This window comes from Orycteropus afer, unplaced genomic scaffold (genome assembly GCF_000298275.1).
Source record: "Orycteropus afer afer isolate SDZICR_OR568_19922 unplaced genomic scaffold, OryAfe1.0 scaffold00165, whole genome shotgun sequence".
Taxonomy (NCBI): Eukaryota; Metazoa; Chordata; class Mammalia; order Tubulidentata; family Orycteropodidae; genus Orycteropus; species Orycteropus afer.
Genome location: NW_006921752.1, coordinates 1167519 through 1190678, shown reverse-complemented (window position 1 = coordinate 1190678; position 23160 = coordinate 1167519). Strand labels below are relative to the sequence as shown.

Here is a 23160-nt window from a genome sequence, read left to right as displayed (position 1 = left end):
GCCCATATCCTTCTCAAGGAAGCCCATGCCAAGTGAGGCATACTGAGCTGTGTAAGTGTAAAATGTCTAACTTGACCTACCACAACCAATGAAGAAAGTCAATGTGACTTCCTTCTGTCTGTTCTGATATTGTTGTCATGAATTTTAACCTTAGAAGATACCACTGTTATTTCATATAGTCCTATTCATTCATATTTAATCCAATACTTACTCCTGTTGCTCTCTGTACTATCCTGCATTTCTGAGTTTCCATTTGGGATAATTTTTCTGCTGCTTGAAACAATCCTTTTTGTGTTCTTTTAGTGCAAGTCTGTTGGTAACAACAACTTTCAGTTTTTGGTTGTCTAAAATCGCTATTCTTTATTTTTAAAAACTGAGGTATAATTTATAGAGAAAAAGCTCAGATTTTAAGTGTTAACATTCAATCTTGACAAAGATACAGAAAATTCTTTCTTATTGCTTCCCAATCAATCCTCTCTTTCCTTTCAAAGGAACTACTGATCTGATTTCTATCACCATAGGTTAGTTTTGCCTATCCTGAACTTCATGTAATTGGAATCATACAGGATGCACTTTTTTTTTTTTTTTTTTTTTTCGTATCTGTCACTTGCTTTTTAGGATGGTATCTCTAAGAATCATTGATGCTGTTGCATATACCAGCAGTTGGTTCTTTGTTGCTAAATAGCATCCATTGTATGAATATACCATTGTTTATCCATTCTTCTATTGATGGGATTCCAGATTTTAGCTATTACGAATAAAGCTGCTGTGAACATTTTTATACAAGTATTCTGTGGACATAAGTTTTCAGTTCTTTTTGCTAAATAGAAGTAAAATTATTGGGTCATGTATACTTAACTTTCTAATACACTGCCTAACTGTTCTCCAAGATAACCATTGTTTTGTACTCCCACTAGCAGTATATGAGAGTTCCAGTTGCTCCATATCAGCATCAACATCTGTCATTATCAATCTTTCTCAATTTAGCCTTTCTAGAGAATCTCATTGATTTTAATTTGCACTTTAAATGCACTTAGAAGAGAGCTGTATATCTACTTTTATGAAGTATCTGTTCACAAAGTCCAACTTTTTAATTTTTATAAAATACTGATTTGTAGAAGTTCTTTATCTATTCTGGATGTAAGTCTTATGTCAGATATTTGTGTTGTGAATTATTCTGTCTGTGGCCTATTTTCTTAAATGTCTGTTGATGAACAGAACATTTTAATTTTGATAATGTCCAATTTATCAATTTTCTCTTCTGTTCCTTGTGTTTTTTTTTAACGTCCCTTTCTAAGAAATATCTGCCTACATTGAGGACTTGAAGATAGTCTCCTATGTTTTTCTTGGTAGCTTTATTGTTTTGCTTTTATGTTTAGGTCTCTGGTGCACCTCAAATTGATTTATATATATGGTGTAAGGGAGGAGTTGGGGTTCTTCCCTCCCGCAATATAGATATTCAGTTGTTTCCACATCATTTATTGAAAAGATTTTAGTTTATCCAAATGCTTTGTTGTAATTGTAGAAAATCATTTGACCATATATGTGTTGGTTATTCCTGGTGCCTCTGCTCCATTCCATTGTTTTATTTATCTATCTCTGTCAGTACCACATACAAGGATGGCTGTATTCACTTCATTTTTGAAAGGTATTTTCCCATTCTAGGTTGGCAGTTTTTCTTTTCAGCAACTCAGATGTCATTCCTTTGCATTCTGTCTTCCATTGTTCCTATTAAGAAGTCTTACTGTCAGTTATTTGAAAGTAGCATGTTTTTTTCTCTAGCTGCTTTTGATTTTATTCTTTGACTTGGGTTTTCAAGAGTTTACTATAACACTCTAGTGGAGGTTTCTTTGTATTTATATTGCTTGTGGGTCACAGAACTTCTTGACTCGTTAGAATATCTCTCATCAGTTTCAGAATATTCTTAGCTAGACATCACTGCTACCCATTCACTCTTCTCTTTTCCTGGGACTCCATTTTCTAGTTTTTTTTTTTTTTTAAATGTCTCCACATGTCTTTTGTAGCCTTATCTCTCTGTTTTTCTTAAATTTCTTTTTGTCTTTATGGCTCAGTTTGGGTATTTTCTAATAACCCATACCTGTTTTTCATCTTTTCTGATGTGATCACGTCTTCTGCTGTTTCTAATCTGCTTTTAAACCTATCTATTGCATTTTTAATTTCAGTTATTGTATTTTTCATTCTGGAGTATCTACTTGATTCCTTTTTACAGAACTGAAATTATCTGGTGAAAATGTCCTTTTCAACTCTTTTCTTCTTTCTTTTGGTTTCCTTAAACATGCAAATTGCTGTTATTAAAGTCTTTGTCTTTTAACTCCACCTCCTGGATCATCTGTGGGTATATTTCCATTGTCTGCCTTTTCTCTGGGTTTCCAATCCCAGCTCTTGATATGGATTTATAGTACAATTTTATTGAAGGCTTGACATTGTGTCTGAAAAGTTGTAGAGGTTCCAGATGATGTTATCTTCATGAAGAAAGGGTTCATCCTTTGTTTAGCTTGGTAGGTGGAATGAATGTTGATCAACTTAACCCAATCTTTGAGCTTAGGCTGCTATGCCATTCTGGAAAGCTGTTTCCCTCAAGTTAATTTCTTCTCCAAAGGCATAAGTCTCCACACCTTCCAAATGAAACTCTGGAGCATTCATCAGAAACCCTTGTCCTTATTGTTCAATCTTGAATTCTAATCCCTGCCTCCATAGTATGGTGGGATCACTAAAAACTGCTCTGTTTTTTACGGCTTTCAACTTGGCTCCCTGGTCTCCTGCCTTTTACAGTGTCAGAATTTGCCAATGTACTATGAAGATTACTAGCTATATTTCAGGCTCAGGACTCTGTCCCTACCCCCATCTCACCAGGATCTTGGTCCCTGTAGTCTCCAATTTATTTCTCTAGCTCATAAGACCTCTGAAGCCTGCTGGTTTCTCTACCAGAACCACCAGCCTCTTGACTTGTAGCAGATTATGGTCATTTTCTTCTTCTTCTTTTTCTTTTTTAAAGTATGTTCCATTCTTTTTCCTATTTGATTCAGTTTGAATACTTTGCTATTATTTTTTCTACTCTTCCATTAATCTTCTTTTCTGCTGTGTCTAGCCTATTTTTCTAAAGATTTGTTGAACTCTTTCTAAACTCTTTTTAGAAACTTCTCAGAAACTAGTGTTAAAAACCCTGTTACCTGTAATATAACTTACAAACCTGGTCCCCAGTTTTTCATTCGTCTTCTTTCCTTGCCGATAGTGTTTGTTTGAAATGCAAGTTCTGCATTTATCAAACTTTTTTCCTTATGCTGTGTGAATTCTGAACCAATGAGGAAAATTTTCCCTGTATCCAGGTAACAAAGGAATTCTTTATATACTTCATTTGTACTTGTATGAATTTTTAAGAACATTTCTTTAAATCTCTAATCAATTTCAAATTTATCCTTGATCCAATCTTATTTTTTCCCTATGCAGCATTAAAATATGTATTTTCTTTTATTGATGATACTCACTTTATTATATACACTTTTCATATGCAATTAAAACTATCACTGAGTTTTCTATTATTTTCCATTGGTTTGTCTGTCTATTCATGTACCAATAGCAAACCACTTTAATTAAAGACTTTACTGTATGCTTTCACATCTTGTAAGGATAAATATTTCTCCTTCCCTTCTCCCACTGCTCTTCTTTTTCACAGGCTTCCTGGTAATTCTTGTTTATTATTCCAAATGAACATACAATTAGCTTATCTGGCAGCAGGGAAAACATGATGGCATTTTTATGGTTATTGCATTAAAATGACAAATTAGCTTAGGGAAAACTAACATTTTTAAGATGCTAAGATTTATATCCAAGAGCATGTTATCCTTTTTCATTTGTTCAACAAATCTTACTTTTGCATCCTTTTTATTTTTCTTAAATTTTGAAGATGTTAAGTTTTTGCTGAAGGTATTTTCTTTTTCATTCTCTTACATTATCATTTAACTTTTTGCTGTGTATATAAAGGCTATTTATTTTTGTGTGGCAACTTTACTGATTTCTAGATTAACCTATTTTGGTCAGAAGCACATGCTAAATAATTTCAAATCTTTAAATATCTGTTTCATAATGAAAAATCCATGTATGGCTCAGCCATTCAGTAAATGTTCTTACAAGGTATTTATTTCTTCCTTGTGCACTTGAAAAGAATGTGAATTTTCCATTGCTGGATATGTTATTATTGTTGCTATTAGCTGCCGCTGAGTCAGCTCCAACTCACAGTGAAGCTACGTACAACAGGATGACACACTGCCTCGTCTTGCACCATCCTCACAATCTTTGCTATGCTTGAGTCCATTTTTGCAGCCACTGTGTCACTCTAACTCATTGAAGGTCTTCCCCTTTCTTTATAGTACTCTCTATATGCCAATCAGATCAGTTTTCTAATTGTGCTATTTTTTGTCTATTTTTTCTTTCAGTTATTATATATGAAACATTAAAATCTTTCACTTGTATTGGGGATACCTCACTTTCTTTTTTTCGGTCTGTCAATGTTTGCGTTATGTATTTTAAAGTTACATTACTGAATACATACAGCTATGGATCACAATATCTACCTTGTAGATCAAATCTATGTTAGCGTCTTATGTCTGTACTACACACTTGGTGGCTTAAAACAAGAAAAATTTATTCTGTCACAGTTCTGGAGGCCAGAAGTCCAAAATCAGTATCACTGGACTGAAAGCACAATGTCTTTGGCAGAGCCACGTTCCCTCTGCAGGCTCTGAAGTAGAGTCAGTTTCTCATTTCTTCCAGCTTCTGGCAGTTGCTGGCACTTCCTGGCTGTGGCTGCAGCACTCCACTCTCTCCAGGTGATCACACCGTCTTCTCTTTCGTCTGTATCAAGTCTCCTTCTGCCTTCCTTATAAAGATACATGGGGTTGCATGACATAATATTTTGTTTTGCTGTGATCTTTGGTAAGGTTTTTTGCTCATTCTTATCTTTTTCTTGTATTTGGTATCTATGCTGGGCCTTGACTATTTTTATTACTCAAAATCCAGTGGATTTCCTGGTTGGGCAATTTGTAGGCGTTTCCTTCAGGAAGTGGATTTTTGCTGGTATTTTCTGAAGTACTATCCCTTCTCAGCTTCTGCTACAATTCACCCTGTGTGGGTTTTGTGCTTTTGTGTCAACTTACCCACTTTTGGCAATCTTTATCTTTTTGCGTGCATATGTGTATGTGGGGGATTATATCTGTCTCCTAGTTTTACTATAGCTAGAGTTTCCTGGTAATTTTTCCATGTGTGATATCCAGAAGAAGGAAACTGCTATCTCACACCATTGTGTTCATCAAGGAAGTTGAGTGGAATCTTATCACTATGTTACATTACCTCTTCAGTATTATAATTTTAGTGGTGAGATACTTAACTATAAGAAAATTAAAAGTGAAAATAAAAAAAATTCTTTGTACAAATATTACACAAAGTTTTCTTTTTCAATTAGGTTCTATGAAACTGCAATTTTTCAAAGATTTTGTTTTGCAATTTCAAAGAGAAAAGATACTTCAAGGTGTGTTTCCCACCCAGCACTCAAAATAGCAAATATTCTTCACCATGAGAGGAAGAGTACCTGACTTACTCTGTGTGCCTAGATTCATGGTTTCCCATTCTGCCATCTCTGCACACTCATGCAGGAGTGAAAAGAGAAAACTGCGTGACATGATTTACTAGAGAAGGTAAGCAAAGGAGCAAAATAAAGACTACTACCAAAGTGACAGAGAAGTGAATGAAGCATTCAGCACAGGGTTATTTCATGTAGTCCCTTTAGTCACCAAGTGCTAAATAACACAAAAGTTAGACCCTCACAGTGGCAAATGATCTAGAAAAGAAGTTAAAAGGCAAGGCTTCCTGCAGGGTGACCTACCTTTTCCAAAACTTTGGCAATTCGGGTGCCAATCTGTTCAAGTGACTGTTGTGGATATTGGTCTTTGCCAAGATTTTGCAATACCTGGAAAAGGAAGGAAGATGACAGATTAGAGGAATATACATGAGGTAGAATTCAGATGACACAGTTGATGCTGAACTGGGCACTATACCACAAAAGCCAATTGTATCTCTAGGATGTACACTGTGCTCCTGTTGGTCAGCTATTCTGTGGAAGGTTCACCTGAGGCCATTTTACCACCCCTCCAGCCCTCTCTCATTTAACAAAAATTACAGACTGTAAAACACATTCATTATAGTAACATCAGAAATCTGTCATCCAGATACAACCACTGTTAATATCTATCAATTGATCTATCAATCTCTTTCAGATATTTTTCTCTGAATAGAGACATACATTATTTTTCTCACAAAATATGGAAACACACTGTACAGAGTGTTTTGTTACCTATAGTTTCACATACAATATTCTGAAAATTTCATCATGCCTAAAAAATGTATTTCTACTCTATCTTTCGTAATAGCACTATTGTACCACCTTATAATTATACAAGCATTTATGTAATGAAACTTCATAGTGGAGCATTTGTAGCATTTTTTTTTTTTTAAAAAACCAACAAAAAACAAGTCACTGACATCGAGTTGATTCAACTCATAGTAATCCCTCCTTGAGATTCTGAGGTGGCATCTCTATGGATATATAGGTGATGCTTGACCAAAGTGGGGGTTAGGAAGCCCTACCTACTGCGAAGTTGAAAATCTGTGGATAATTTTTGATTCCCCCCAAAATTAACTACTAATAGCCTACTATTAACTGGAAGCCTTAATGATCACATAGTCAATTAACACAGTTCTTGCTGTGCAGTTATGAGATTTTCACATGAAGACACTCACACACACATGCAACAGTTAAGTTTATTAACTGAATGGCATGGTGATGATTTACTATTCATTAAGTGGACGTGCATCTTCATAAAGTACTTCATCCTTGTTGTCTTCACACTGAGTAGGCTGAGGAGTAGAAGGAAGAGGAGAGGTTGGTTGTGCTGTCTCAGGGGTGGCAGAGGCAGAAGAGTTGGAGGACATGGGAAGGGAGACAGGCACATTTGGTGTAACTTTATGGAAATACATTGTAATTTCTGACTTTTTTTGCTTTTCCTTTTCCCTAAAAATATTGCTATATAGTACCAATGCTTCTTCCACCATCTGCTTTAGTTTCTGTGCCCATATCCTAAGAGGGTCCATGTCACAAAAGCAATCAAAGGCAGTGCTGAATAATCGAAACACTCCTGCCAGACTCTCTGATGTCAATTTGTTTTCTGGCACTGCTTCTTCTACATCTTCTTTCTCATCATTTGATATGGGTTTGGAACCACTCATCTTCTTGAAGTCATCTTCTGTTAGTTCTTCCAGTGTAGTGTCTATTAGCTCTTGAATTTCTCCAAGATCTGTATCTTGAAAAAAATCCACGTATAAGTGGACTTGTGCAGTTCAAACCTGCGTTGTTTCAAGTGTCAACTGTATGTGTGTGTGTGTGTGTGTGTAGACTCTGTTCTCCTTTCTTTCTTATTAAGAGTGCCAACACAGTTATTATCTGCCCCAAATATTTCACACAAGAGCCTATGCTGGATAGTAAGGTCGAATGCTACCCAACTTGAGCACTGAATCAGAATGAAGATTTCTGGTCAGATATAAGAGCACGAGCTCAGCCCCAGGGCTTAAAAGAAACTTGGCTAAAGCCACCTAAATGACAGGCAACTGAAAACAAAGCATAATAATAATGAAAGTCACTGTGCTTCCTGTCATCCATTGTGTCATGGCTGTGAGGCTGAAAAGCACAGGCAGGTAAGCACTCACCTCTGTTAACTGACTCTCCCCTGTGTAGTGCAGGCTGGCTCTGTTGGAAACCCCATGCAAGTGATCCAGGGTGTGCATGCTGGTGGGGAGATTGCCATTGCAGACAGGTTCCATCGCTGGCTGCTGTATTGGGGTGGCAAAGTCTATGTGCTCTGTGATGCTGGAAAATGGAGATTACCAAATCAGCCACTGATTCAAGTGGCTGGGAAAATCCAAGTGCATAGAAGAGAGAGAGCATGAATATCCAGCAGATCCTAACTTCAGTCTGCCATCAGGAGCGTCTAGAACCAGAGAATCTCAGACTGGAAGAGAGCTTAGAAGTTATTTTGTGCAGTCCCTCACATTACAAGGACTGCAGTGTTTGGCAATGACTATTTGTTGTATGTACAAACAGGCTCTACCCCAGGTCAAAGCAGCAATGTTGGCATGAGTCCTGAATTCAATGCTTTCTCCAATATATGCAAACTACCTCCTTTCTACTCACCGTGGGATTTGATTGCTCATGCTGCTGGCCACCTTTTCCCTCCCTGGGGAGGTTTTAACCCTGGTGGATTTTCCCCCAGGAGCTCCCCTTTCAGAGCACTGAAAGTAACAAATACTCACAAATGGTTTCTTTCACTTTCCCTTTATACATAGAAACATACTTATCTCTACAGAAAAAGTCACCTAAAGTTTGGTAAGTAAATTTTATATAGATACAGCTCGGCATTTTGTCTGTGTATAACATACAAGCCACCACTCGTCTGTCAATTTGCCGTACTGTGGTGGCTTGTGTGTTGCTGTGAGGCTGGAGGCTATGCCACCGGGATTTGACAGACCAGCAGGATCACCCATGGGGGACAAGTTTCAGTGCAGCTTCCAGACTAAGACAGACTTGGAAGAAGGAAGGGGCCATTCACTTCTCAAAAGTATTGGCCAGTGTAAACCTGTCTGATGTATTACTGGAAAACTTCATGACCAGACCTGAAACACTGTCTGACGTAGTGCTGTAAGATGAGCTCCTCAGGTTGGAAGGCACTCAAAATACTACTGGGGAAGAGCTGCCTCTTCAAATTAGAGTCAACCTTTACGATGTGGATGGAGTAAAGCTTTTGGGACCTCCTTTAGCTAGTGGGGGCAAAACGGGAAGAAATAGCTGCAAACACCCATTAATAATCAGAACGTGGAATGTATGAAGTATGAATATAGGAAAATTTGAAGTAAAAAATGAAATGGAACACATAAATATCGATATCCTAGGTATTGTTGTTGTTGTTATGTGCCACTGAGTTGGCCCCGACTCATAGCGACGCCTCCTTGGGTTTCTGAGGTGGTATCACTACAGAAGTAGGATTGCCCAACCTTCCTCCTGAGCGATTAGTGAGTTGAAATGGACTAGTTTTGGCCATTTTGAATCAGACAGCCATATGATCTACTATGGCGGGAATGACAAATTGAAGAGGAATAGCATCACATTCATTGTCACGAAAAATGTTTTAAGATCTATCCTGAAGTACAATGCTGTCAGTAATAGGACGATATCCATACACCTATGAAGAAGATCAGTCAATATTCTTATTATTCAAATTTATGCACCAACCACCAAAGCCAAAGATGAGGAAATTGAAGATTTTTACCAATTTCTGCAGTCTAAAATTGAATGAACAGGCAATCAAGATGTGCTGATTATCACTGGTGATTGAATGCAAAAGCTGGAAACAAAGAAGAGTTACCAGTAGTTGGAAAACATGGCCTTGGTGATAGAAATGACGCCAGAGATCGCATGATAGAATTTTGCAAGACCAACAACTTACTCACTGCAAACACCTTTTTTCAACAACATAAACAGTGGCTATACACATGGACCTTGCCAGATGGAATACACAGGAATCAGATTGACTTCATCTGTGGAAAGAGGCAATGGAGAAGCTCAATATTTTCGGCCAAAACAAAGCCAGGAGCTGACAGTGGAACAGACCATCAACTGTTCATATGCAAGTTCAAGCTGAAGCTGAAGACAACTGAAACAAGTCCACAAGCGGCAAAATATGACCTTGATTATCCTACCTGAATTTAGAGACCATCTAAAGAATGGATTTGATGCACTCAACAGCAATGACAGAAAAACAGACGAGTGGTGGGATGACATCAAGAACAGCATATATTAGGAAACAAAAATGTCATTAGAAAGACAGGAAAGGAAGAAAAGACCAAGATGGATATCAGGAAAGACTCTGACACTTGCCCTTGAATGAAGAGTAGCTAAAGCAAATGGAAGAAATGACAAGATAAAAAAGCTGAAAGAAGATTTCAAAGAGCAGCTTGAGAAGACAAAGACAATTACTATAATGAAATTTGCAAAGACCTGGAGTTAGAAAACCAAAAGGGAAGAAAACACTTGGCATTTCCCAAGCTGAAAGAACTGAGGAAAAAATTTAAGCCTCGAGTTGCAATACTGAAAGATTCTATGGGCAATATGTTGAATGATGGAGGAAACATCAAAAGAAGATGGAAGGAATACACAGTCACTGTACCAAAAAGAATTGGTCGATGTTCATCCATTTCAGGAGGTGGCATATGATCAAGAACCTATGCTGTTGAAGGAAAAAGTTGAAACTGAACTGAAGGAAGTGGTGAAGAACAAGGCTCCAGAAACTGACGGAACACCCATTGAGATGTTTCAACAAATGGATGCTATGTTGGAGGCACTTACTAGGCTATGCCAAGAGATTTGCAAGACAGCTACCTGGCCAACTGACTGGAAAAGATCCATATTTGTACCCATTCCAAAGAAAGGTGATCCCATAGAATGTGGAAATTATCAAACAATATTAATATTGCATGCAAGTAAAATCTTACTGAAGATAATCCAAAAATGGTTGCAGCAGTACATTGACAGAGAACTTCCAGAGATGCAAGCTGGATTCAGAAGAGGACGTGGAACGAGGGATATTACTGATGCTATCAGATGGATCCTGGCTCAAAACAAAGAAAACCAGAAAGACGTTTACTTGTCTTTTATTGACTATGCAAAAACATTAGATTGTGTGGATACTAAAATATTACAGATAACATTGAGAAGAATGCTAATTCCAGAATACTTAATTTACTCATGAGGAACCTGCACATAAACCAGGAGGCAGTTGTTCGAACAGAACAAGGGGATACTCCATGGTTTAAAATCAAGAAGGGAGTGCGTCAGGGTTATATGCTTTCACCATGTATTTAACCTGTATGCTCAGCAAATAATCCGAGAAGCTGGGCTATATGAAGAGGAACGTGGCATCAGGATGGAGGAAGACTCATTAACAACCAGCGATACGCAGATGACACAACCTTTCTTGCTCAAAGTGAAGATGACTTAAAGCACTTACTGATGAAGATTAAAGACTAACGTCTACAGTATGGGTTACACCTCAATATAAAGAAAATGAAAATCTTCACAACTAGACCAATAAGCAGCACTGTGATAAATAGAGAAAAGTCTGAAATTGTCAAAGACTTCATTATTACTTGGTTCCACAATCAACACCAATAGAAGCAGCAGTCAAGAAATCAGAGGTTGTATTGCACTGGGCAAATCTGCTGCAAAAGACCTTTCTAAAGTGCTGAAGAGCAAAGATGTCTCTTTGAAGACTGAGGTGTACCTAACTCAAGACATGGCATTTTCAATCATCTCATATGGATGTGAAAGCTGGACAATGATTAAGGAAGATCGAAGAAGAGCTGATGCTTGTGAGTTGTGGTGTTGGCGAAGAAGATGGAAAGTACCATGGACTGGCAGAAGTGCAACCGGAGTGCTCCTTGAAAGTGAGAATGGCCAAGCTTTGTCTCACCTACTTTGGTCCTGTTGTCAGAAGGGACCATTCCCCAGAAAAGGATATCATGCTTGGTAAAGTGGAGGGTCAGTGAAAAAGGGGAAGACCCTTTATGAGATAGATTGACACAGTGGCTGCAGCGATGGGGTCAGGTACAGCATGGATTGTGAGGCTGGTGCGGAACTGGGCAGTGTTCTGTTCTGTTGTACACAGGATCATTATGAGTTAGAGCCAACTTGATGGCATCTAACAACAATAACATACAAGAACTTTCTTTTATGGTTGCAAAGGGTCACGTCGAAAACCAAACCTGTTGCTGTCTAGTTGATTCTGACTCATAGCGACCTTATAGGATAGAGCAGCACTGCCCCCATAGGGTTTCCAAGGCTGTAAATCTTTATGGAAGCAGACTGCCACATCTTTTTCCCATGGGGCAGCTGTTAGGTTTGAACCTTTTGGTGAGTAGCCAAGTGCTTAACCATTGTACCACCTGGCCTCCTTTTTCCCATTATAAAGGGGCCTGAATGTTACAGACTATCGAAAGTATTCATACAGAAAATCAGTACTTCCAGATGTTTACTTCTAGCTATTTAAAATGTTTAACATAGATCAGGAAGACATTCACGCATTCAGTATTTACTGACAGCCTACTAAAGGTCAGAACTAAAAACATACCTAGTCCCTGCTATTGTGAAGCTCATAATCTTATGATTCAATTATTATTATTACAGCTATGCTAAAGTATGAAATATAAAAATATAGTACAATGACAGTGCACTATAGGAGGGTATATATTTCCTCTACACTGATGGAGAAGGGAGATGCTTAGTGAAAGATTCCCTGAGGAAGTAAGACTTCAGTGGAGACCAGAAAGATGAGTGTGAATTAACCAGGTGAAAAGAAGGTGGCAAGAACAACACCGCAGGTAAAGGAGATGCCATGTGTGAAGGCTTGATGGGCAAGAGGGCAGAATCTAAGGTAGAAAGAGAATCAGATAACAGATCATGAAGGGCTTTGTGGGCCATTGTAAGGAGGAATAAGAAGTTATTAGAGGGTTTTAAGCATGCTTTGACTTATATTTAAGTTAGAATTATGAATACTGTGGACAGAATGGATTCTTAGAGGGAAGGAAAAGAAGAGTGTTAACACTTTGGGCCTAAGCATTACGAAGCTTTATACTAGGAAGACAGAACAAACAAGTTTTCTGGAAGACAAGTGGGCAAGAAAATGATGAGCTGAATTTTAGTGACCTTGGGATGCCTGAGAGATATCCTGGCAAAGAGATTAGGTATACAACCAATTAACGGGCTGAAGGCTTTAAAGAAAGTTTGGGCTTGAGATCTGTTAATACATCAATAGTGACTGAAGTCCTAAGAGTAGACCAGTCTGACTAAGAGTAATTTTAAAATAAGAAGGCTAAATGGTAATCCTGATGCAGTGTAGTAAATTATCTGGTATGGCTTTTCTAGCCCTAAGTCTTTATAAACTCTGCCGTGGAATTTGCCATGAGCAATTGAGGAACTCCTGATGGTTTAAGTTATCCACCTGGGGTATTTCTGTTGAGAGTTGTACTAAGCAATGCTCTGGGAAGTTTGCTCTCTCTCAGATGTTTAGAATTCTGATGTTGGGATTGATTAGTTGGCCACTCTGTCAGGCTCAAAAGGAGCCTTCCTAGAGGCAGAAGAAATCTCTCTGACTGCTGGCTGAGAAAGACGTGCTGCTGAGAAAAACGTGCTCCTGAGAGACACGCACTGCTAAGAAAGAGACACCAAGAGACAGGCACTGCTGAGAGAGAGAATGAAAAAGACCACTGGCTGAGAGACAGCAAACTGAGAGAGACTGAGTTCCTGAACTTCAATTGTAGCCTGTTTCTTCCCTAATAAACCCCATGATCTGTGAGTTCTGTTGTGGCCACTGGAGCAAATTATCAAATCCAGCAGAGAGGTGGTAGGTGCTGCGGGAAGAACGGTTGGTGTCAGGGTCGATGAAAGGGCTGGAGGGAGGGCGCATGTCTGGCTTCACAGGAATAGGCCTTGGGCTATTGATAGTGATTCTGTCTTCCTCTTGTGCAGTTAGAGGAGGTCAGAAGATGCAGCTTCCCTGCCCCTTTGGCACCTGGGGAACACCAACATTTAAGGGGTGGAAAAGGGGCCAGCAAAAGAGAATGTTATCAGAGAGCATCCTAACTTAGCTTGTGACTTCGTAGGTATTTGTCAATCAGGATTTGCTCTGGCTGCCCTTATAGGTGCATGATGTCAGTGAGAGACCACAGGTTTTTGTATCTGGAAAGAGGGATCCAGTCTCTCACTCAAACTAAGTTACACATGACTTCAGGATAGCTTACAAAGTGTGGCTGATGACACTGAGAAGGGGGCATAGTCACATTGCTTTAGTACAATGTGCTGAGTCCAGCTGTGGGCTGTGGTCAGCAACTGTCATCCTCTGAACCATCAACCCTGGAAAGGATGGTTCTTCTAACAGCTGCTGACAAAGAACATCCCTGGAATTAGCAGGGGCCCAGTGGGTTCACTGGTAAACAAAGGTGCGGAAAAGAGAAAGGTGTGAAATACTCACTCAATGTTTTTTGATGAAACTGCAAGCCAGGTACTCACGACGGCAGTCAGTTCTACCCAGCGGAGTCTGAGGCACTCGTCTGGGCTGGGCCAGCCCAGACTCTGGTAATCATGCTTCTTCCCTGGAAGAAAGGAATGCCACAAATCAACACAACTGCAAAGGAACAGAACCCAAAGTGCCTTGTGCCCTGGTGATTACTTCACCCAATCTGGTGTATTTCGAGGTGCCAGTCCTTCTTCTAGTCTTTAGAATTTTCACCATCTATAGATCTAATTAAAACACTGTCATTCAATTAAGATCATCTTTGAGAAGAACCGTTGTTCTCAAAGACAGATGGTGAAGTAAAAAGAAATAGTTCCTTCTTTGCATTCAAGAGTGATCAACATGAGATAAGGGTTAAGAATATGAAGCATTCTTACCAAACTTAATTCTTACCCTTGTACATTTTGAATTTATAAAAATAAACTCTAACTTAGTTATCAGAAAAGATCTCCCTAAAGCTGGTCAACGTGACAGTGACATTTTGGTAGGGTGATTCTTTGTTGGGGAGGGGGTGTCTATCCTGTACCTTGTAGGATGGCTAGTAGCATCCTTTACCTCTGTACCCTTACCCAGATGTGACAACCAAAATGTCTCCAGATTACTGCCAAATGCCCCCTGGGGGTTAAAATCTTCCCTGGTAGAGCTATGTTGCTGTACAAGGCAGCAGGGTAAGAAATAACAATGATAATGAAAGGTTACCATTTATTTTAAAAGCACTTACTGTGTATCTGGTCCTGTGCTAAGTACTTTTTATCCACAAATTCATGAAGTAGGTTTTAATCCTCATTTCTCAGGTGAGAAAATGGAGGAAACTGGAGGCTCAGAGAGATTAAGTGACTTGCCCAAGGTCACCTGGCTAGCAGGTGACAGAGCTGGGATTCAAATGCAGGTGTTTGAGTCTAAGGAGCATGTTCCCAATCACCATGCTATATAGAAGATACAGGGCTTTTAAAGCTCTGTTCATTGATATTCTTCACAGGCGCTACCTTTAGGATCCAGGCTCTTCACTTAGACCAAGTCCCTTGTCCCAAAAAAGGGGAAATATTGTCTGGGAAGTATTCTTCAGAAGGAATTACAATGCAGTGGACGGACAAGAAGGAAATCACTAACTCCATATATCATTTTTATATCATTTTTATACTGTAGCAATTTACCAGCGATAGAAAACTGAGGTACATGTAGGGGTGCAGGTTTAGATTTTAATAAATTAACCTCATTTAAATTAATACTTTAAGGAAATAAACCATCAGTTTCACAATAAAGCTTATTTTCCTTTTATATTTAACCAATTCAACTGAGAAACATTTATTGAGCACTTATTATAAAGGGTTAGGAACTATGCAAGACACTAGAGACAGAGAGGAATAGAAGGCCTGCTCTCAAGCTCACAGTCTAGTGACGAAGGTGAACATAAACAAATCATTATAATACAACAGGATAAAAGCTGCAGTGAAAGGATAAAACAAATCCACAGGGGAGAAAGCAACTAATTCTGCCTGAAGGTACCAAGGAAGAGATGGTGCTTGAGTCTGAACTTCAAGGATGAGTGATATTTTAGTACTAACAGAGGTGGCATAAGGGCTTTCCAGGCAGAGGGAACAGTATGTGCAAAGGCATGGAGGTAAAATAAGAGCATGGTTGGTTCAGAGAATGGTGCTGAAGGGCAGATAGAGGCCGGTTTGTAAAGGGTCTGGTGCGCCACACTAGGAGGCTTGGACTTTATCCTGTAGGCCATGGGGAGCCTTCGAGCCCACATCTCTCCATCTTGTTCACAAGGATATCATAGAGGCTCTGTTAAATGCCTTGCTGAAATCCAGTTACATTATGTCTATGGCACTTCCCTGGTCTTCCAGTCTAGTAGCCCTAACCAAAAAAGGAAATGAAATTAGTTAAGCAATATTAGTTCTATTAGTTCTTATAAATCTACAATGGCTCTTAATGATCTCCACTTTCCCCCATGGACTCACAACTACCGATCTTATTGTTTGCTTTAGAACTCTGCCGTAATTTATGATGAAATGTTATCAGGTGGTAGTTGACAAAAGCCATGTTTATTTGAAAATTGGGATACTGAACTTCTCTAGTATTATAGTACCTCTTCCCTACTTTAGAATTTTTCAGTTTAATGACAGTAAGTAGTTCCCTGATCTCATTTCAAGTATCTTCAATGCCTTGCCTAGGCCATAAACTTGAATCCATTTAAAGCTATTTAAGTACTCTCATATTATCTCAATTTATTGAACTTTAACTTTCACTTCCATAGAAAAATTTGTTTACTTTTTTTTTATAAAAGTACTATAGCTCATTATATAATATTTAAGAAATGGAAAGAAAATGAAAATCACCTGTAACTCTGTCAGCCCCAGAGATGAGTACTAATAATGTGTTGAGGTATTTCTTTGTGGACTTGTTTCCATGCACTTGTTTGGTACGTTATACCATATTTCATCAAATCTAAGATGTCATCAACTACAGGTGCATGTCACTTTACACTATTTAAGTATGGAAAAAATTGTAATTATTAAGTTACCATCAATTGCAAGACATATCCCAATGTCAGAAATGGTGAAATATGAAAAAAAAAATGGGTAGGTGATGAACTAGAGTATTGTTGTTTTTGTGTGCTGTCGAGTACAAAACTGAAGTATTCTTTCCATGTGCTATTTCATAAATAGCTTTTGTTCACTTAAAACATCACAGACACCTTGAATGCATAGTACACGGCACAGACTGCTCTAATTTAGTTAGGAAACTCCGCCGTCAGGTTGTTTGCATATTTTCACCAGGGTAAACAATCCTGTGGTGAAGATCCTTATACTGACACCTTTGGTACATGTAAGATTATTTACTTACGGTAAAATCCTACAGGTAGAATTACTGGTATGTTTTTAAATTTTCTAATATATTCAGTCAAACGATCCCCAAAATCAGATTAACTTTCATGTTTATTATACTTTTAAAGACAATTTGATGTGCCAAAACAGCATCCCACTGTTTGTCTGACCTGTTTGTTTGCTGCCAAGGCTGAACATTCTCTCATGTATTTACTAGTCATTTGTTTATGTGCATATGTGGTGATTGTATACGTACTTTATACAGTTTTGATTGAAATGATATATTTTTCATATAAGTGCTCTTGAAATGACAGTTCTCGATACCTTTTGTTCATCATGCTGTTGTTGCTGTTATGTGCCGTCGAGTTGTCTCTGACTTGTAGCGACCCCTTCTTGGGTTTCAAGGCTGTATCTCTACAGAAGTAGATTGTCCACTCTTTTTTCATCATATATTCTACAAATACTGTGTCTTAGTCCTTTCTGTTCCTATTTTGTGGTGCTTTGGATGCCAAAAATTCATTTTTTTTTTCTTGGTAGTTACATCTTTCTCTCACCTTAGGAAGTCATTCTCTACCTTAAACCAAACCCACTGTCATCAAGTCAATTCAGACTTGTAGGGACCCTATAGGACAGAGTAGAACTGCCCCATAGGGTTTCTAAGGCTGTAAACCTTTACAGAAGCAGACTGACACATCTTTCTCCTGTGGCGAGGCTGGTAGGTTCGAACTGGCGACCTTTGGTTAGCAGCCCAGTGCTTTAACCACTGTGTCACAGGGCTCTTTTCTCTACCTCGAGTATATAAATATTCATTTATGTTTTTTTAAATTATTTAATTGTATTTAATATTTAATCCATTGGGATTTTCATTTCCATTATAACGTTTTATAGTTTGAACATCTTTTTTCGTTGGTACAAAAGGCAGACCTAATAGAGGAAGTGTTGCCTTCCTTCTGCAACCTTGCAACCCATGCCATCTTCCTAAACAGCAGAGCTGGCTGCTTCACGCTTTTTACTATAACATGACAAAATGCCCTATTTGGTGTCCTGAGCACTGTTTACAAGTCACAGTACATTCTGGGATTTAATCCATCTGACTCTATTCTTTATATATTATTGCGTGCCCTCTGCTTTTGGCTGTGGTATGCACTCGCACCAAATGAGACATATTTAATGAAGTTACCTTGAATTTTTAAATTTGTCAAAGACAGTAAAATACATATACATATAAAAAGAGACAATAGTTGTTAGGACATCTATCACTACCACTAAACCACCAGAAATGATGATCAACTGGACTCATGACAAGGCCCTTCACCTGGAGTCTAGATGTGCTTCACTGCAACTAGGAGTCCCTGAAATTATACCCAAACTTCAGTGCATATACTTTTTTTTTTTTTAAATGGGAAGAAGTTCCAAAGCATTCATTCGATGCTTACAAAGATGTCTGACACACTAAAATATTACTAACAACAGCTAAAAGCTTCTTGAGGGGTCCCTGGGTGGTGTGAATGGTTAATGTGCCTGCGTGGCTGTTAACCAAAAAGCTGGAAGTTCAAGTCCACCTAGAGGCACCTTGGAAGAAAGGCCTGGTGATCAACTGAAAAATCATCACTAAAGCACAACTCTACTGACACATGAGGGTTCCGTAAGTTGGAGCTGATAGCGACGGCAAATAGCTTGCTGAGCACTAAGTACCCAGCACATTTTAAGTACTTATATGTATAAACTCATACAAGCCTCACAAGCACCCTATGATGTAGATGCTATTATCATTGCTGTTATACAGATAAGCATAATGAGGCACAGGGAGCTAAGTGGCAGAACTGGTGTTCAAATCCATGAGATCTGTCTCAAACTCATACTTTATTACACTGGACTATCTGGTTAAACACAAAAGTAGGATATTTAAACCCAGGATGATAAGAATATAAATACAGTTAAAGAGTGAATGATAAAAAAAATCAAGTGAAAAATTAAATAAATGTCAAAATAATTTTCTTATACCAATGACTGATTTCTTGTTCACTTAGCCCTTTCACTTTATCTGAAATATTTTAAGCCAAAACTACGTCTTTTGCAAGAACTCTGCCACTGAAATATAAAAGAAGAAATGGCATATTAAACATTCATGTTTACCTTGTGGTCCAGGAGATGCCACCTTTGGGCCAGTGATCTCCAGGTTTGATTGGTAACGATGCGTATTTTCCGCTTGGTTTGATTCTACTTTTTTCCCAAGAGTTTTCTTTTGATCTCCTTTGGGTTTCTTTACCCGTTTCACTTGGAATGTGATCTGGGAAAAGGAAACATGTTAGGAACAAATGAGACGAATCATCAAATTTCTCAATGACTGAATATCAGTGGCTTTAAGAATAAACCAGACCTGTGCCAGGGTTAAATTCTCTCCTTCAGTTTAATTCTTCAAAGTCTAAATGAAAAATGCTTAATAAAATAAACAAAATAAGCTAGTCTAGAAGAATGTATATGGAGCTCTAGTGGTGCAATGGTTAAGCTCTTGGCTGTTAACTGAAAGGCTGGTGGTTCAAACCCACCCAGTGGCTCCACCGGAGAAAAACCTGGTGATCTGTTCCTGAAAAGATTACGACCTAGAAAACCCTGTGGGTCAGTTCTATCCTGTCATATGATACATTATGACTCAAAACTGCCTTGACAGTACCTAAAAAAACAACAAGAGTGTAGAGAAGAAACAAAAAATTCAGCAGCCTATAAATCCTGAGTGTGGCTTTATGCCTGCTAAAGGGGCAGGGAGGCGGCATCTTTTGACCTCCTCTAACTACATAAGAGGAGGGCAGAATCACCATCAGCAGCCCAAGGCCTGTTCCTATGAGGCCAGATATATTGCCACCCTCCAGCTCTCTTACCAATCATCCCTCCCGCGGCACCCACCACCTCTTTGCTGGGTTCGATAATTTGCTGCAGTGACCACACAGAACTCACAGATTATGGGATTTATTAGGGAACTAACAGGCTACAATTCAAGTTCAGGACCATGCTCAGGATACAGTTCTTTGATCAGGACAGTCTTCCCCCTGCTATGCCTTTTGACATTCCTGTCTGGCCTTTGGCCTCCCAGTCTGGCCTCTGCGGGCCAGGTAAGCCTGCCACTCTGTTCCATGCCTCTTGGATCCACTGCTGCTATCTCTCAGCCGGGCATCTCTCTCAGCTGGCAGTAAGATTCCCCCTCTGCCTCTAGGAAGGCTCATTTTAAGCCTGGCAGAGTGGCAAAACTAATCAATCCCAACAGCAGAGTTCTACACACCTGAGAGAGAGCAAACTTTCCCAGAAGATAACTTTGTGCTGCTCCAAAGAATTGCCCCAGGTGGATGACTTTAACAATCAGGAGTTTAAAAGGAGCTACTCAGCTGCTCACAGCACTTCCACCAAGTACTAAGCTACCAGTCTCATTACAGGAAATAATCACTACCAGCTGCCCAGCCAAGTTGACACATATTTGCATGGTCCCACCCAGTAATCTGCTGGAAGTTACAAAGACTATGGCTAGAAAAGCCATACCATGCAACTCACTACAATGCAAACTCAACCCATTTTATCCCTCCTCCCAGAAAAGCTAGCAACAACCATGTAATAGGAAATGCTTCTTGCAGTACAATTCTAATGTGAAGGCTGTACTGGAATGTGGAAGAAAGTGCTGCCATATCCAAATGAAAACCTCCCACTTTACAAACTAGAAGCCCTTCAAAGATGTGGCCTACAATCTGGTCAGGACTGAGTTAGCAAATTCTTACCCATTCTGTGGCTTCATCGTCTTCACTTCTGCAGTCTCCATAGCAAGAACTCCTGGCCACTCCATCCTGGGGTCCTTTCTTCAGTACCCGTATTCCCTGCAAGTCCAGACGCCGCCCTTTCATGTCTAGTGCACCGCCAAAGCCTTCCAGAGGCCATGCCTGTTGAAATTCATCCACCAAAGCCAGTATCTCTTCTGACATCTTTGTTTCACCTGAATTCTCCATCTCATCAGAACCATTGCTTTCCTCAACCACAGTACCTGAAATTCAAGAGTCAGTGAGTTATTACAACAGTTACACAGTCTCATTCAGGTACTATTCAACAATCATGGAGTTTCCTTCATACCAGCAGTGCTTTTTCTGTTCTCTTTTAGCGGAGTGAGCACAGTGGAAGAAGAAATGGAGACCTCAGAGAAAATAACTAGGAAAAGCAAATAGGGAATCTTTCCTACAATAACATTTATGTAGATATTTTAGAGCTCCCATCAAATGACCAGGAGTTTTGGTGATACACTGGTTAAAGCACTCAGCTGCTAACTAAAAGGTTGGTGGTTCGAACTCACCAGCTGCTCCATGTGAGAAAGATGTGGTGGTCTGCTTCTGTAAATATTTACAGCCTTGGAAACCCAGGGGCAGTTCCACACTGTACTTCAGGGTCACTATGAGTCAGAATTAATTTGATGGCAGTGGGCTTTTTTTCCCCCACAAAATGAACAAATATTTATTGAGCATGTACTATACATGTGCTTATGAGGACTTTTCATCACAAGTAGCATCTAAATCCTGAAGTAGCAGAGTCAGGGCTATGTTTGTAGAAGTGAACCTTGACTGCACTCCAACTATGTATCTGGTACTAAAATAAATTCTATTTTATTTAAATATTGAAAACTGCCCAATGAAGCCTTTTTTATTTGTTAATAAATAAAGGAAGGCTCAGCAAAATAAAGTAACTTGTCCAAGGCTTAACAACTTATAGGGGAAGCCAGGACATAGTAATATGGTATCTCTGGCTACAAAACCTATGTTTTTCCTTCCAAAGTAAGTAGTTTTCTAGGGAGGAATTTTTGGTTAGATGAAAGGTATTAAAGCAATGGTTCTCAAACACAGCTCAAAGAGCTATGAAATACAAATATATTAACGTATAAACCAAACCAAAGTCATTGCCATTGAGTCGATTCTGACTCACAGTGACCCCCACTGCATTTCTGAGGCTGTAAATCTTTACAGCAGTAGATTGCCCCATCTTCCTTCCACAGAGCAGTTGGTGGTTTGAACCACAGACCTTCTGGTTAGCAGCCAAATGCCTTATCCACTATGCCACCATAGCTCCTTATTCACGTATAGGTATGTAGATACTCTTTGTTTGTGTAAGATTGTCAACTGTTGTTTTATTTATTTTTTCCTATTTGTATTTATTGTGGCAAGTGTGTGTATATGTGTGTGTGTGTGTGTGTGTGTATGTAAAACAAAAAATAAGTCATTTCAACATTTTTACATGTACAACTCCATGACATGAATTACTTTCATCATGCTTGGGGGCAACAAGCTTCAGTTAAAAAAAAAAAAAAAAAAACAAATCCACTGCCATCAAATCAATTCCTACTCAAAGCTACCCCTATTGGGTTTCCAAGGCTGTAAATCTTTACTGAAGTAGACTGCACCACCATCTTCCTTTCACAGAGCAGCTGGTGGGTTTGAACTGCCAACCTTCTGGTAAGCAGGCAAATGCCTTAGGCACTATGTCACTGGAAGTGGACAGTGGTGCTACCTACTATCTGTTTTTGAGAAAGACTCATCTTCAAGTATCTATATACTTTCTGACATTAAATTTTTCTTCATTTTAGAAAATAATGGGAATAGCAGATGCTAGTTTTCTTTAAAAATGATCTTACCAATAGAAAAGAGAGAGAGAGAAAGAGAGGGAGGGAGGGAGGGAGAGAATCCATCCAATCCTTGTTTTTGAGGGGCACAGGTGTAAAGGACACAGCGTACAGAATCAGGATGTCTGAAGATGAGTTTTAGCTAAGCTGTCTACTGAAGATCTTAGGCAAGGTACTTAACTTCTTTGAGTTTCAATTTTCTCATACACAAAAATAGCTTAATAATGCTATCTACTTCACAAGATTAATACATAATACACTTTATAAGTTATAAAATATCACATAAAGTTAATGATTATTATAATAGTTAATGATTACTGGAGGGAATGATTATTTCCTCCAGAAATATGGCTTTCAAAAATTCTTTAATGTCTATGCTTGGGTTTTTATTATACTATACTATTTTATTTAATGTTTAAGCATAGGTACTGAAACAAGGCGGGCTTGTGCTTACTCACTGATCTGCACTGAACACGTTCCCTTGTTACCCTAC

At 38.8% G+C, this 23160-nt stretch overlaps 1 protein-coding gene across 1 annotated transcript in view; it reads right to left on the bottom strand.

The window, feature by feature from the left end:
• The window catches only part of TTC17 (tetratricopeptide repeat domain 17), a 152426-nt gene that overhangs the window by 20667 nt on the left and 108599 nt on the right, over positions 1-23160 (bottom strand). The window contains exons 18-22 of the mRNA XM_007946512.2: positions 20788-21047; positions 19160-19313; positions 14148-14268; positions 7777-7936; positions 5900-5983 (exon numbers count right to left, since the gene is read on the bottom strand). Coding sequence (XP_007944703.1) covers positions 5900-5983; positions 7777-7936; positions 14148-14268; positions 19160-19313; positions 20788-21047 — 779 coding nt within the window. The remainder of the gene's footprint in view (positions 1-5899; positions 5984-7776; positions 7937-14147; positions 14269-19159; positions 19314-20787; positions 21048-23160) is intronic.